The following is a 15319-nucleotide window of genomic DNA, read 5'->3' as shown; positions in this document are numbered from 1 at the left end:
TTATTTATATCGGGCACGGCTGAAAGCAAAGCTCTTGCGAACGATGCTCGCTCCAGTCTCATCCCCTGAGATTCAAGCCATTCGTATAACTCTATGTATCTTGGATTTCGGTTAAGTAGGTCGAGAATTTCCTGGGGCGTAATCTGCTTGTCATGGTTCTCTGGAATTGCATTGAGCCAATCTGCGGCAGCTTTCGAGATCTGGTCTTTCTTGTCGTTCGGCCACGACGTTGTTCCCGTCGGTGGCATTCTCCTGCTAGGCTGTCGATGGTTCGCGGCATGTTGGTGCGGTTGCCCAATGGGCTGCTGTTGTGCTTGATGTTGCTGTGGCTGCTGAGGTATATGGGAAGGTTCTTGGGGAGGTTGTTGGGCATGGATTGTTGGAGCAGCAGTACTCGAAGGTTGCGCATGCAAACTCGATCGTTGCTGACTTGTCGACGTTTTCTTCTGAGTAGGTGGTTTGCTAGGCTTCTGCGTCGATGGAGCCGGCGATTGCACAGCTTGCTGGGCCGGTTGATCTGGCTGCGTATGCTTCTGTCTTTCTTCTTCCCAAATTTTCGCCAAGAGCTCCGGGTCTGCGTTGTTCAGCTGCCTCATTTGTGCCATTAATGCTCTCATCTGTGCCTCAACGCCGGTTGAGGCAGCCTGAGCGGGCGAGGAAGAAGTCGCGGCAGCAACAGCTTTCGCCATCTTGGATTTTGTATTAGCTTTTTTACGTTGGTCGTGTTCTTTCTGAGCCCGCTGTGCTGCCTCAGCTTCTCTTCTGCTTTCCTCTTCTTTCCTTTGCTGCTCTGCCTTTTCCTCTTCCTCTGCCCTACTGCGTTCTTCTGCAGCACGGGCTTCTTGTGCCTTCCGAGCTTTCTCAGCCTCCTCGGCTTCTCGAGCTTCCCTCTCAGCCGTTTCACGCGCAATTCTTTGTCGCTCTGCCTGAGCTCGCTCTTCCAATGCTTTCGCAGCCCGCGCGGCCTCGCGTTTCCGCGCTATCTCGGGCCACGGGTCGTAAACCTGTGTTGGGTCGACCGTTTCAAAATCACGCGACCCGGAGTTGGTATGTTGCTGGGCGCTCCACTGATACCCGGCCGAAGACGCGCCTGGCTGCGTTTTTGTCACGGTTGAGTTACGGGGAGGATGGTCAGGAGTATGTACTGAGGCTTGCTGTGCCACCGTCGGCGTCCGGTAAACGTTGGAATTTTGCGGTGAGGTTATACCTCGTTGTTGAACGTTGGGAGGTTGCGACCCTGATGACTGAAAGGCCGTCTTTGGAGGTGGCAATCCTGAAGGGTTCAGCTGGTGGGGAGATCTCTGTTCGCTCCTTCCTAAGAGAGAATTCACGCTCTTTGGACGTGGTTGTTGCTGCTGGCTGTAGGTTGGGTAAGAGTTGTTGGAGTACGAGACATGCTGCGACTGCGTCGAGGGAAGTGCTTGGTTCGCTGCGTTTGACTGGGCACTGGCACGTTGGACAGTATCATGGAGACTAGACGCATATGCTACGTTTTGCAAGTCTGCAGAGGCATTATTTCTTGATGATGCAGCTGTCCCAGAAGCAGCGCCATAGTTCGTCGACCCGTACTGATAGTCTGAGAGGTTATATGTTCCGGAGGGCGCATACGCATTCGTCGAGTATGATGAGAATGACTGGGACACCGGCTGGTTTTGCGAAGCGTACTGGGTAGAGCTAGTCGATGTAGGCCTCTGGGAAGGATAGTGCGTGTACTGTTGCTGGCTTTGACGACCGGGAGCGCCGTAATAATTCTGGTTCTGGTGTGACATTTCAGGCAGGAAGAGCAACGGAATGATTCGCTCAGGAAGTTGCCCCTGCACCAGACGTGTTGGACCGGAGGTCACGAGCAAACGGGGCCTGCGGCGGGATGGGCGGAGGCGCGGATCGTGGCGACCAGAGCGTGCAAATGGACGCGGGGAAAAGTTGACGGCAAGTCGAGGTCGAACGTTGAGCGCAACGCGTCGCACGATGGGTGGACTGGCAATGCGAGTGCTGCGGAGACCAAGAAACGCAGACGCTCTTGGGGCGACGCGTGCAGTCGCTTGCGCTGCGCGTTCTCGTTGGAGGTCACGGATCTATGCCGGCGTCGCGTCGGAGGTGCCAAGACTTAGGTAGGCCGTCGGCGCGCCGGCGAAACTAGATTCCGTTCGTCAATCTCTCCCACAACGTTTTTGCCCGAGCCTTGCTTGTAGGACGACGAGACGACGACGTTACCCCCAACTTCGACGACACCCACACCACCGCCGCGATGACCGTGATCAACCACTGTACGCAGCCCTGCGCCGATGGAAATTGTCACGTAGACTGTCGCTGACTTGAGCGCCATACAGCCGTTGCCTCCTCGCGGAGAAAGTCGCGCAAGGCGCACTTCAGCGCCCCCTCCAGCGAGCGCCGCGTCATCATGAGCGCCCCTCTCTCCAAGGAGCTTCGTGAGAAGTACAACGTACGAATTTCCCCCGCCCGTTCTGTCCGGAATCCGAGCGATTGGCGAACATGAACACTTTGGACAACAGCCGCCAAGCAGCACGCAAATCATGGGCAGACGCTGACAGCTGTCTGCGAGCAGGTCCGCTCCATTCCCATCCGCAAGGACGACGAGGTCATGATCACCCGTGGTTCCAACAAGGGCCGTGAGGGCAAGGTCACCACCGTCTACCGCCTCAAGTACGTCATCCACGTCGAGCGCGTCTCCCGCGAGAAGTCCAACGGCCAGTCGACCCCGCTCGGCATCGCCCCCTCCAAGGTCGTCGTCACCAAGCTCAAGCTTGACAAGGACCGTGAGAACATCCTTGAGAGGATAGGCAAGGGCCGTGAGGCCGTCAAGGCCAAGACGACCAAGGCGTAAAGTGGAGGTTTTGAGCTTAGGGAAGTTGATGGGTTGACGAAATTCTCATTGCTTGGTTGAGCCGGCTACAAAGGGGCGCGGTCGGTTCTTCGGGTCAAGCGAACGGAATACACTATCAAATCGGCGTCTCAAAAATGATCAGTCCAAAAGTGCAAAGCCGCATGTGGGATGTTTTCAGGGTTATGGACTTGACAATAATCAAAAGGACATCCATTTCGGCCAACAAGCGTCCGCACGGGACCGGTGAGACTCAGCATGCTAAATTTGACAGCCTTTCACTCTGCGCCGGATCGCGGACCTGCGCGGAGCGCCCACGCCCATATCCTTTACAACCGCTAGCATATCAACTCGGCAGATCCTTTCGATGACTGCACAGAGCTAAACAATAGCGAAGAACGAACATCAGGGCCTACTTTGGCCCGTCTCGCCTGCAGACTTTCCGGTGAGACTTTGGTCAATGAAGTGGAAAGTTTGATGGTGAGATACATTTTGATTGCTCAACGTACTTTTTTTACGTTTTGCACAGATGATGGTTCCTCTAAACACCATTCATTTCTAATGCCACTGAAACTCGTATGGCCGTCATTCTCATTCACATGGTATTTCAGCCCTTGTAGCGCCGTAAAAGAAACAAAGTGGATAAGTCCATAGACCAACATGTCACAGTAGCATCGCCAGAGCATTGAACGCGAGCCGAAGAGACGAATTACAGTGTTCCCCGAATTTCAACATAATGAAAAGCTTGTTTAGATGAAGGCCACCATTTCTTGAATGGCCATGCGTTTTAAGTATACGTCCTATCATTCTTTTATTCACCGTCTTCTTAGAGTTACGGACCGCCCATATACGTCCCAGGCAGTCGCAGAAGTTTCACGACCGTGAATAACACTAGCTGCTAGATCCACCGGTGCTTCAACTACTCAAAGCTTACTTGAGACTTGGGTGTTGCATATTGAAAATGGTACTCTACTTGCGTAGGTAGAGAAAGGACTATATAGTAAGGCTGTAAAATACCTTCTCGCGTAACACATCCCGCTCATTTAATAGGGGTACTTCAAGTATGTCTAACTGTAGATTTGACCAAATGGCATCCATCCATACAACTTCGCGATCTGCTTGAGTAGAATGCTACTTTACTGATGAAATAGGTCTATAACATATTGTACAGTTTCTGAGAGGCCACTCTGGTCCGTAATGGATTTTCTCAGGAGCTTCTTTTCGTTCAATGAGTGCCAGTGAGTTTGGTGGTGTAAAGAACATTGTATAAAGTCAGGTCGATGATTCAAAAGTGCGCACACCGGCGAGCGCTCGGGCCACAAATGGTGCCTGAATCATGCATCGTCATGACGGAACTCCATCGCGGGGCATGCGCACGAGCTACCATCTCTCAACCTGACGACCTTGCAATAACTCGTTTTCGCAGCACAGTCTACCTGCGCGCCCTCCGTTCTGTCCATCCCGCTCGTGCCACCAATATTTAGTATTTCGCCTACCTGGGCACCCACCTCGCGCGCGCTCGCGCCTAGAACCTCCCCACTATGGCCACCACAACCACCACCACCACCACCTACAAATTCCCCCCACACTACAGCTTCCCGCCCTTCTTCACGCTTCAACCTGTCGCCGCAACGCGCGCATCGCAACTCGCCAGCTGGAGCGCACATGTCCAGGCGCACTGCCGGCACCACCGGCGCTTCCAGCTGTCCCTCATCGACGCCCTCGACACGGATCTCTTCTGGAACAAGCGCCTCGGGAAGCGGCTGGCGCTGCGCGATGCGCGCGACGTCGTTGACTACATGTGCGGCGCTGAGGGCGGACATCGCGCGGAGTGGGTGGACGGAGACAAGAAGAAGAGCGATGGCAACGGGGAGGCAGTGAGGGCGTGGATCTATTGGCGCAGGCCCGAGGAGTGGGCGAGCTTGATTGAGGGATGGGTGAGTTGCCTTCTTTTCCTTCGCGTGCATATCTCGCCTCCCCCTACCCTTTCCCTTGTCTGTTGGGAGCGGGGTTTGGCGGTTGGCGGAGTAGTGTTGAGGGCGGATGGGCTCGGGAAGAGAGAGAGAGTGTGTGTGTGTGGGTCGACGGATGTGGAGCTTGCAGGCTGGTCCGCTAACTGGGTTCCCGCTGTGCAGGTTGATGCGACGGGCCAGAAGAATACGGTTCTTACGCTGTACGAGCTGACGGAGAGCGATGCGACGGCGTCTCAAGGTAACCGGCTCCCTGCATCCTGTCGACGTTGCGATGAGGTGCTGATTGTTGAGGTAGAATTTCACGGCATGGATGCAGAACTCCTGCAGAAGTCTCTCCAGGTCCTGGTCAAGCGCGGAAGAGCCCAAGTCTTCGGGAGTGAGGACTCCCTGGGCGTGAAGTTCTTCTAAAGGTCGAGCGGAGAATCTTGAAGCGAAGTGTCATAAGAGCAACGACAGCGTCGCTCCGCGCTGTGAGGAAGTAAGCCCTATGATCTGAGCCAGTAATCCCGGCTTGGTGGGGTGTCCACGTTCCTTATCAGTATAAGAGTCTGGTCCCATCGACAAGGCACGCTGCATGTACGGCAGGACAAGGGCCTACAGGCGGGCACTCAAAATCCTCGGAGGCTCACTTGAGCAGCGCCCACTCTGAGTAGCCATCGGCTAATGACGGGGCATGTCCATTGGCTCAGAGATGATGCCATACATACATGGCAGTGGCGCCAGATCAAGCCTCGCTTGATTACAGTGGCCTTTTCCGCCACCATGTATGAACTTTTAAGTTATGACTGTCATACTGTGAGGCATCGGCTCTCACTGAAGGGTATGTCAAGAAAGGCATGGTGGTGTCAATGCAACGAACCGAACTGCCAATACTAGTAGGAGATTGGAACCATAGAAAATGGCAATAGAGTAGAAAGCAAATGTACTAGTCGCAACCTCTTACAGCCACCTCTGTCATATCAAATCCACATGTCTTTTGGAAAGACTTGTCATGGGTTTAATGCGTTCGTCACGAGATAATGTGGCCTCTCGTCCTTTTGTTTCTCACGGACAAGGCAAAGTCTTGTAGTCGCCGCCGTACATGAAGCAGTACAGACTATGCAAAAGTGAAAGCGTCACTGGGGAGAACTTCTCGCAATTCGCACTCTCCTTCGTGAGACTACAGGGGCTTCATGACTTCATGACGTTCCCTCGTAGCTACTGAGGTCCATTGCGATGGAATATACCTTCAGGCATAGGTCAAGCAAGTGGGTCATGACATTTGAGATTGTTATGGATGTAATTACAAGATGCTCGTGCTCTCGGTATCGCTCAATGGGGGTCGTGAATGTGTGTGGGCAAGGATGCGAAAAAGGAGGGCGGATAATTATCCGCCAACGTGAGCGACATGTGTGCCTGTCGAAACAAGCCACATGTGAGCTAGCTGCATGAGCTGGCCGCATCGCACCACTTGATTCGTGCGTGATCTTGCAGTGTGCATTGTGATCTCGGGTCTAGCATCTTCGATTGACCGTAGATCCGGGTCAGCGAGGTGCAGGGAACTCGCGGGGTTCGCATTCCATGATTCGTCCGGGGCTTGCGCCCAGTCTTCATGGGGGAGTGATGAAGTTCTGTTCCTTGGGCGCCGATTGCGCAAGGCCATCTGGTGCCTGTCGGTAAAGAACAATCTCCGACTGCTTGAAGTAACGGCGGGCGTCTGTATGGTGCATGTTAGCGCTGGGATTGACAGATGGTACATCGAGTGTTGATAAAAAGAGACGTGTTACCTTCGTCAATCAGGACCAGGCTGAGGTAGTAGCGAGTTGAATACTTCTTGTTGACTTCACGGAATGTCGGTGTAAGATCGAAGCCTCCAAGGAAGAGTCTGATCGGAATAGTCTCGCCTAGTCATTGTAAGCCTTGTTTCTCTCTCCAAGCGGGCATATTTAAACTGATTACCTCTCGAGGGTGAACCGTCCATGATCTGAGGGTGCGTTAGCGAGCGGCCGAGCGAGTTGCGGATTGATGGGCCATACCTCGAACCGAACCAGCGTCTCGCTCTCATTGTACTGATTGGGCGCAGCGCCTGTGGTTTCCCGCCTGATAATGGACAACTCCATGTGTTTGATCTTTAATCGGACCAGTAGGAAGTAGATACGACCAACGATGACGTCCTTCAAATGGTACTTTGATTTGGAGTATTCGAATTCGATGTGCAGGCAGTCCTCGATGCCAACGTCCATCTTGATGGAGCTGTTGGTCTCCGGGGGTATCCTGTACGAGTAGACCCAGATGTCCTTCTCGCGCACAACATCGGCCATCCTTCTCGACACGGTGACGCGCACGAAGTAGCGCAGCTTCACATTGATGCCATTGTACGACTCATATTGCTTCTCGACGTTCTTGAAGTTGAAATCGAAGGTCTGGGGGTGCTGCAGGTCACCGGGAGCAGCAAGCTCCTGGCCCAATGACAGGAATTCGTAGTGGTTGCCGCGGTCAAAGAACATCTCTGGGTAATGCGCAAATTGTCAGCTCCGCGTAGCCCGCCCCTCGCCCGGTTTGGGCAGACAGACCTATGGTTCCGATGAATTGCACCTTGATGCCGGTGTGCTCCAAGCGCTTGCCGTCCTTGGGGCGAATGGTGACCTGGCCCTTGACAGACTCGCCGTCCATGTACAACGGCACCTTCTCCCTGCGGCTCTTGTCGAGCTTGGTGTCGACCATGGCGCGATCATCGCTGTCCTCGAGGACGATGTCGATGTCGACCGGGGTCGAGAAGAAGATCGACATGGTGGATCGCGGGGCCCCGGATCGGTGTACGGCGGGCGGTCGACGGAGGCACAGACGGGCGTGGTCGCGATGGCGGGGCTTGGCGGTGTTGTGGTCGCTGGTGATGTCGCAGCTCCCCAGGCCAAGCGGCTACGCAGCTCTCCGGCCGGCTGATGTTCGGACCTGTTTGGCGCTAGCGCTCAGGAGGGCAATCCAATAGCAAATTCTGGAAGAAGCTTGGCCTCAGCCTTACGGTGTTACGTCCGCACGCGAGGCAGCCACAGCCACGCCCACGACCCACGGCACGACGGCGAGACATCTCCGCAGCCCGCAGGCGATCGCAGGCCGTCCACTGCATCATGCGAAACTACCCTTCGTTTCGGCGCCGCGCCGGAGCTGCACCCCTCGCGGCCGCCGGGGAGCCGCGTGCCCATGCGCGGATGCAGCCGCCTGGCGCCCTGCTGCCCTGGCGCGACCCCCTTGTCTGGAGCGCGCTAGGCTGGCCGCGGCAAGCCATCACTCGAGCAGCCTGTTTGATGGGAAAAGGTGCAGGCCGCGCCGAGCTGCCTGGACCGCAGCCGCGAGCGCATCCCGTCCCGCACTCCCGAAGACGCTGGAAATAGGTTGCCGACACGCCACGCGTGACCCCCACGCGCCCGAGGTCCAGGACGCGGACGGCGGATCGTTGGGCAGCGGAGCCAGAGCTGAGACGGCACAGCTGGACCCGCGTCACTGCCCAGCATCTTGCAGGGCGGCCCCGTGATGGCCGCGTGCCTGCATCTGGAAATATGGCCCGCGATGCTCCGCCGCCGGAAGCTGGGGGGCATTTCCGACGCACAGTGAGCTGGCAGTTTGGGCGCTCGAATTGGAGAGGAGCACGCTGCCATGCGACTCTGACAAACAAAAGACTGCGGGGGCGGGCCACGGTGAGACCTTTGATCCGCCTTTGTCCCACGCTAGCTGCCCACTGGCTCGCATTCAAACGCCGACCGGTCCAGCGCCGCCCTCCCATTCGCTCGCGCCTCCGACCGGCTTCCAGCGCCTGCAAAATGCGAGCCGGGGCCGTGAGATCTTTTCCGAGGGCCCGGGGGTGATGTCAACCGCCCTGGCTGAGGCTGGTGTTCTCTCAGGCCGCCGGCTGGTCTGTCTGCCTGCCCGGCCGTCGCAGATGCTTCTCATAATAACCCCAATCCGCCCACTCTAGCCTCTTGATTGCATTTCGACCCGCTTCCCCGTCATAGCTGTCCGGTACCAAGCTGCCAACATATAATAAGCGCCCTCGGGCCTCCCACTCGCACGCAACAATCCCGCCTGCCTCCTTCCCCTGGACATTGCAGTACCATTTCACACCATGTTGACCTACGACCACACTGCCCCGTCGCTGTACGGCGCGCCGCCGACTAGCACCACGCTGGCGCCCGTCGTGCCCGCCACCAGTGCTGTGCGAGCACAGCCGCATCACCGCCACATCTGGATCATCACCGGCCCGGCAGGCTGCGGAAAGAGCACGGTCGCGAAGCATGTCGCCGACCAGCTGCAGCTGCCCTACATCGAGGGCGACGAGGTTTGTCTCACAGATTGCGCAATCAGCCGTGCATCAGTCTGACTCATGGTTGCAGTTCCACCCCAAGGCCAATATCGAGAAGATGGGCAACGGCATTCCCCTGACCGACGCCGACCGTTGGGACTGGCTCATCCTGCTACGCGAACAGGCCGTGCGCGAGCTGGAAACCGGCGCGTCCGGGGTGGTGGTGACTTGCAGCGCTCTGAAGAAGAAGTACCGCGACGTCATCCGCGTCGCCTCGTACAACAACGTCAAGGTCCTCGTCCACTTTGTCTATCTCCAGGCCACGGAAGAAATGTTGATGGCCAGAGTGCGCGCCCGTCCCGGCCACTACATGAAGGACAACATGGTGCGCAGCCAGTTCGAGAGCCTGGAGGAGCCGGACCAAGAGGAGCTGTCCAAAGACGTCCTCGCCGTCGACGTCAGCGGGACCATGCCGCAGGTCCAAGGGCTCGCGCTCGGGCTCGTGCAGGAGGTGCTGAAGCAGGACTCGCTGCCGACGTCCGCATGACGACTTGTGCCTTTTCTTTCTTCATCTGATACCTTTTTCATGGCTTTTGAGCGTTCGGCATGGCAGGCGCATTGACCGTTTATTTTTCAAGGGCATCCGGGATACCAAAACGGACGGGATTGGAGGCGTTGGAGCTGCAGGTACACGTCTGGCCTGCATCTGTGTTCCGGTGTCTGGTCTCACGACGGCCGGGATGCACGATGCGAGCCGCAAAGATAGCAATCGAAGTCGATCTACCGTGCGAGATGCCACGCCAGCGTGCCTCTTTCGGCTGTACCTGCATCAAGAGCACCACCTAGTGGGAATGACTCGGGAGCTCGAGCGTCTTCCGCTATGTGGCTATTGACGAGTCGGGTTTAAATCTTCTCCGCTTCCCCGCATGTCAGCGGGTGGTACGTGGGACGCTTAACGTCGGCTTTGGCCCGCAACCCCAGCTCCCCCATAAGATGTTTACCTGCCGCCGCCTCTTTGTGCCTGTCCTTTCTTTCACTCCTCGCCGCTGCCGACCGGAAAATGAGACGATTCGCCGCGAGAGACGCGCGCTGCCTCGCCGCTTCCGCCATTGAAGCCTCCTACCCGCTGCGCCGCTTCAAGAACGCCCGCATCCCGCGTCAACACCCCTCCCGGCTCTTCCACGCCTCCGCCGCCGCCCAGGCCGTGAAGCCCTATCTTCTGGCAGATATTGGAGAAGGTACTTGCAGCGGTGCCTTCCACATGCTCGAGGCACATTCGCGACTAACACCCCTCAGGTATCACCGAGTGCCAGGTCATCCAATGGTTCGTCCAGCCGGGAGCCCGCGTCGAGCAGTTCGACAAGATATGCGAGGTGCAGTCGGACAAAGCAACCGTCGAGGTAACTAGGAACCTCCCAAGCGAAACGGCCAGTCAACCAACAGCCCTCTACAGATCACGTCGCGGTTCGATGGCGTCATCAAAAAGCTACATTATGAGGCGGACGAGGTCGCCAAGGTTGGAAAGGTCAGCAAACCCGCTAGAGCCTTCACGCAGGGGGCTTGATGCTGACGCGACATACAGCCTTTGGTGGACATAGACATCCAGAGCGAGATATCCGAGGAAGACCAGGCGATTATCGAGTCGCCGGAAGAGAAGGCGCCGCAGACCTCCGGGGCGGTTCAGGAAAGGCAGCCCGGACAACCTGCTGAGGCGAGTAGCTCAGATACATCTGCTGCAGAACCTAGCATACAGCCTTCTCCATCTGCGGGGAAGCCACCGCCTGGTAAACATGCGAATCTGGCCACGCCAGCTGTGCGGCACCTTCTCAAGCAACATAACCTTAACATCGAAGACATACAAGGCACAGGAAGGGAAGGTCGGGTACTGAAGGACGATATCCAGCGCCACGTCTCAGCCTCCAAAGAACAGGCAACCGCCGCCAGCAGCAGCGGTCCGATCTTCCCTCCTTCGTCCGCCCCCATCGCCGGAGATCGTGACGTCCCCCTCACGCCTATCCAACGGCAAATGTACAAGACCATGACACGCTCCCTCAACATCCCTCACTTCCTCTACACCGACACCGTCGACTTCGCCTCTCTCAACAACATCCGCCGCAAACTCGCTTCCTCCTCGTCGTCCCCTTCCCCCCCCGCCCCGAAACTCTCCGCCCTCCCCTTCATCATCAAAGCCGTCTCCATGGCCCTAACCTCCTACCCCGTCCTCAACGCCTACCTGGACGACGCGACCGACCCGGCGAAGCCGCGCCTGATCCACAAGGCGCAGCACGACATCGGCGTCGCCGTCGACTCCCCCGGCGGCCTGGTCGTGCCCGTCATCCGCCACGTGCAGGCCCACAGCATTGCCTCGCTGGCGGCCGAGATCGCGCGGCTCGCGGCGCTGGCGCGCGACGGCAGACTCTCCGTCAACGAGCTGTCCGGCGCCACCTTCACCGTCAGCAACATCGGCAGCGTGGGCGGCGCCGCCGTCGCGCCCGTCATCGTGCCGCCGCAGGTCGGCATCTTGGGCGTCGGCAGGGCGCGGCCCGTGCCGGCGTTCGCGGCGGACGGCGTGACGGTTGTCAGGAGGGACGAGTGCGTCTTCAGTTGGAGTGCGGATCATCGCGTTGTGGATGGCGCGACGGCGGCGAGGTGCGCGGAGGAGGTGAGGCGGCTGTTGGAGGATGTGGAGGGCATGGTTGTGAGGATGAAGTGAGGATGGGGAGGGGAGGGGAAGGGAAGTGGTTGCATTGTGTATGCATATAGCGCTGTGTTGGAGGCTTCGTGCTTTGAAGAGATAGATGATTAATATACGTTTGCATGAGATTGGAACTGAGTGGACATTGACGTTCTTTGGGTTGTATCATTATACTATACCAGTCTGTCTACATCCGCGTCGGGATGTTTCACTGTGATAGGACATGCATTCATTAGTATGTACACCTATAGACGCAGTGATTTGGCATGTATGCGTGTCGACAGACTACATTCGCGAACGGCCACAACAAGGGGGTTGTCTTCGAAAAGGCAACCACCGACCGCCGTGAAATATCTTTGTAGCGTGGCATGTTGTATCTTGGCAAGTGAGGCAAGGGCGATCGTCTATTGAAAGAAGTTTGAAGAAACAAAAGAACGTCGCTGGAGTAAAATTCTCGCCATTTGTATTCTCATATGTATTGAAGAAGAAAAGGAAGAAGTACGCACAACAGGTGGAACAAGCCTTTTTAAAGTTCCCCTGCTTTGTTTCGTCCTGTCGCAGCAGTGGCCTGAGATTTGACGCTTACCCCTCATTTCTCATGCGACCCTGTTACTGATTTGGGGAAGCCAAGCAGCAAGGGTCGCTCCGTGGTTGCGTAAGTGAAACCGAACTCGGCTTCAGTGCCGGTTGAGCCTCCACAACAACATCGCACACTGATCCAGTCAAACTTTACGGGCAATACAGAACAACTTAGAATTTCATGCTATAAACTCTGGCTCAGCCAGGTCCCCAGTGGATTCATGGATCATAAGAACCTCGTGCCACGCCTGTATTGGCTGGGTTTGTTGATGGTACGGGATTGTGACCAGTATGCGGGGAAGCCCGGGGGCCCTTGTGGAGCACCGTCTGGGGAAGTCGTGCCGAGTGAATCCCCAATCTTCGAACCATGTGGATTGGACGCGACAAATTCGTACAGGGAATAGTAGGCATGAAGGGATATCAGAAATGACAGAAGGATTCAAGGCCATACACTCAAGTCCGCGATCGAGTCGTGATGGTTTCAAGATGCACTCAGTATCGGGGTCGAAGGACAACGTTGATACCCTGTTGCATCACAAACCACCTGCACGAGTCAGTGATGCCCACTCCGTAGTAACCCGTCCAACTTACCAGCAAGTCTCTGTCCATTGCGCCTCAGGATCTACCAGTTGCAACTCGTAATGCATGAAAAGGGAGGGAATAAGCTGTCATCAGTCAGTCACGCATTTCGATCATTTGCCTATTCCGGTTGCGCCTACCTTGGACATTTCCATCCAGCTGATGTCTGTTCGGATTAGAAAATGTCACAACACTATGCCTTGATCGACTTACTTCTCCCAATGCACGTCCTAGCACCCGAGCCAAAGGCGAAGAAGAAGCGGTCTTGCCTCTTGTCAGCTTACGTGAAGTGTCGCGAGGGAAGAGAAAATCAAAGCTTACGCATATCGCCATTGTCCTCTTCTAGCCATCTATCAGGTCGGAAGGCTTCGACATCATCCCCATAGACTTCCTTGTTGCGGTGTACGACCCATGGGTTCACTCCAACGATTGTCTGCCAGCGCATGTCAGTGGGCACAGCGGGGAAGGGCACCCAGGAAAATACTTACGCCTGCTGGTAGGTACGTGCCGTCGATCTCAGCACCTCCGGGAGGAACCACGCGCGGAAGGCTCATTCCCACAGCGGGGTGGCAGCGGAGAGCCTCGTACATGACAGCCTGAAGATATGGCATGTTGTTTGCCTCATCCAGAGTGACTGGGTCACTGATCTTGCCCTGCCTGCGGAACTCGTCAATCTCCTCGACGAGTTTCTGCTTATACTCGGGGTTCTTTAGCAGGTAGTAAATGATGGCGCGGGTCGAGATGGCCGTGGTATCGCTTCCTGCAAAGATATTGGAGCTCGCCATGGAGACGAGAGCACTATAGTCGAAGTCGACAGGGCGTTCCTTGTGAACAGCGAGGAGCTTGCTCAAGATATCCTTCCTGTCGCTGCCCCGATCCTTACGAGCTTCGGTCTCGCGCAAAGCGAACTGACGCAGTGAACCGTTCCTAGCAGTGATTCCGAGATGGTTGCCAATGTAAGGAGAAAGATAGTCGTGGAGCCAGAAGATCCATGGCACTTGGCCGAGCCAGGCGGCCGAGCGTAGAGCCATCTCGATGGCTTCGAAGGAACCATCGTCTGCGCCGACATCCATGAATCCGAACCGCTTGCTAAAGGTGATTTCTCCAATGATGTCTGCAGTGCGTAAGTTGTAAGATTCGGCTTGGTCGACGGGGAAGCATACCGAAGGCAAAGAGCTGGACCCAATTACCCATGTTCAAGGGTTTGCCGACTCTTTCGCGCATGTTCTGCATGAAGGCCTTGATGGATTCATCAACGTAGTTCTCAAGATCCTTCAGGGAGTCCATTGAATATGCTCGGGCAACGAGACGCCGGTGCTGGCCATGAATAGCTTCATTACGGCCGGCGAAAAGGTCGAACTTCCTCTGCCCTTGCCATACGCCATACCACTCGGACTTCTGAAATTTGGTCCCGGCTCCTTTGAGATGATATCAACACCGATTCCCTGAACAAGAGCATGGACGCCTTTACTCACCGTAGATCTTCTTGATGGCCGAAAGATCGGCCACACTCCTGATACGACGTGAGCAGAAGAACGAAGAATTGGGTCTGAATGATGGATTTACACTTCATTTGGACCAGTACGGACCAGGGACCCGTGCTTGTTATGGAGCTCTATCATAGACCGATGCATATCGCCGTCCCAGGAGTGTTTTGTGATCCATAGTCGCGACACTTTGGCAGCGAACGGACCAGGGACCTTGGCCAGAGGGGAGAGGTAGAGTTGATAGACGAGGTATGCGAAGATTGCCAGTGCCGGACCTCCCACGAAGACGGCGGGCTTGTGGTCGGCAGCGAAGCCGAGGGCGGCATCGAGGAAAGGCATGTTGGCTGCAGTCAGGGCAGGTATCAAGCACAGACGGCAGCCGTTTTATGGAGCCGTGTTCTGGGGCGGACTCGGCTGGTCGGGTATCGTCGAAGTAAGCTTGAGGGGTTTACATGGTGTTTAGTTCCAATGATCGTCCAGTTCGCGCCAGCTGCGCCCTTGATTGGCTGGACTTTTCGGGGTATTCGGCGAATCGAGCGGAGAAAGCGTGCTGATGTTTGTGCTTTATGTTTGCGTTGCTGAGATGGTATGCAGGGCTGCGGGGGACGGTGCAGCCTGATTGCCCCGAGTAGCCGTTTCTGGCGGTGGCACAGTGGACGCAGCGAGTCAGCAAGACGGGGCCGGCTGGGTGGCCACGTTGCGGCAGGGCCATGTCAGTGGTGGATATGAGGTCGATGCCGGGCGATGATGCAAGACCTCGGTGTCGCTCGGGTGGACGGGATGGGCGAATCAGGGGCTGGCAGAAGTCATCGGCGCAGGGAAGTGTGGAGAAGGCTGCACTTGCCGACCCCGGATTCCGTCGGTGCAGCCCACCGGCCACCTGCCGAT

At 56.4% G+C, this 15319-nt stretch overlaps 5 protein-coding genes across 5 annotated transcripts; 3 read left to right on the top strand and 2 right to left on the bottom strand.

Annotated features, from left to right (window-relative positions):
* Positions 1-2248: 2248 nt before the first annotated feature.
* RPL26A (60S ribosomal protein uL24) lies at positions 2249-2845 on the top strand (the record flags this gene model as incomplete). Its single annotated transcript, XM_066776155.1, has 3 exons — positions 2249-2267; positions 2331-2443; positions 2567-2845. 3 exons carry the CDS (start codon positions 2249-2251, stop codon positions 2843-2845), a joined length of 411 nt encoding a protein of 136 aa, XP_066634036.1.
* Positions 2846-6404: 3559 nt separating this feature from the next.
* Positions 6405-7584, bottom strand: vps26 (Vacuolar protein sorting-associated protein 26; the record flags this gene model as incomplete). The annotated part of the gene is made up of 5 exons (XM_066776154.1): positions 6405-6511; positions 6582-6698; positions 6754-6778; positions 6831-7303; positions 7368-7584. The coding sequence occupies 5 exons, from the start codon at positions 7582-7584 to the stop codon at positions 6405-6407; spliced, it is 939 nt and encodes a 312-aa protein (XP_066634035.1).
* Positions 7585-8914: 1330 nt separating this feature from the next.
* Positions 8915-9638, top strand: SLS55_004697 (uncharacterized protein; the record flags this gene model as incomplete). Its single annotated transcript, XM_066776153.1, has 2 exons — positions 8915-9127; positions 9183-9638. The coding sequence occupies 2 exons, from the start codon at positions 8915-8917 to the stop codon at positions 9636-9638; spliced, it is 669 nt and encodes a 222-aa protein (XP_066634034.1).
* Positions 9639-10151: 513 nt separating this feature from the next.
* On the top strand, positions 10152-11804 carry SLS55_004696 (uncharacterized protein; the record flags this gene model as incomplete). Its single annotated transcript, XM_066776152.1, has 4 exons — positions 10152-10329; positions 10388-10491; positions 10545-10616; positions 10674-11804. 4 exons carry the CDS (start codon positions 10152-10154, stop codon positions 11802-11804), a joined length of 1485 nt encoding a protein of 494 aa, XP_066634033.1.
* A 1450-nt stretch (positions 11805-13254) lies between these two features.
* SLS55_004695 (uncharacterized protein) lies at positions 13255-14770 on the bottom strand (the record flags this gene model as incomplete). Its single annotated transcript, XM_066776151.1, has 5 exons — positions 13255-13377; positions 13433-14058; positions 14108-14362; positions 14420-14457; positions 14511-14770. The coding sequence occupies 5 exons, from the start codon at positions 14768-14770 to the stop codon at positions 13255-13257; spliced, it is 1302 nt and encodes a 433-aa protein (XP_066634032.1).
* Between the last annotated feature and the right edge of the window lie 549 nt (positions 14771-15319).

This window comes from Diplodia seriata (assembly GCF_021436955.1).
Source record: "Diplodia seriata strain FDS-637 chromosome Unknown scaffold_4, whole genome shotgun sequence".
NCBI lineage: Eukaryota > Fungi > Ascomycota > Dothideomycetes > Botryosphaeriales > Botryosphaeriaceae > Diplodia > Diplodia seriata.
Note: the sequence above shows the minus strand (reverse complement) of the source record. Positions and strands in the feature narration are given on the sequence as shown.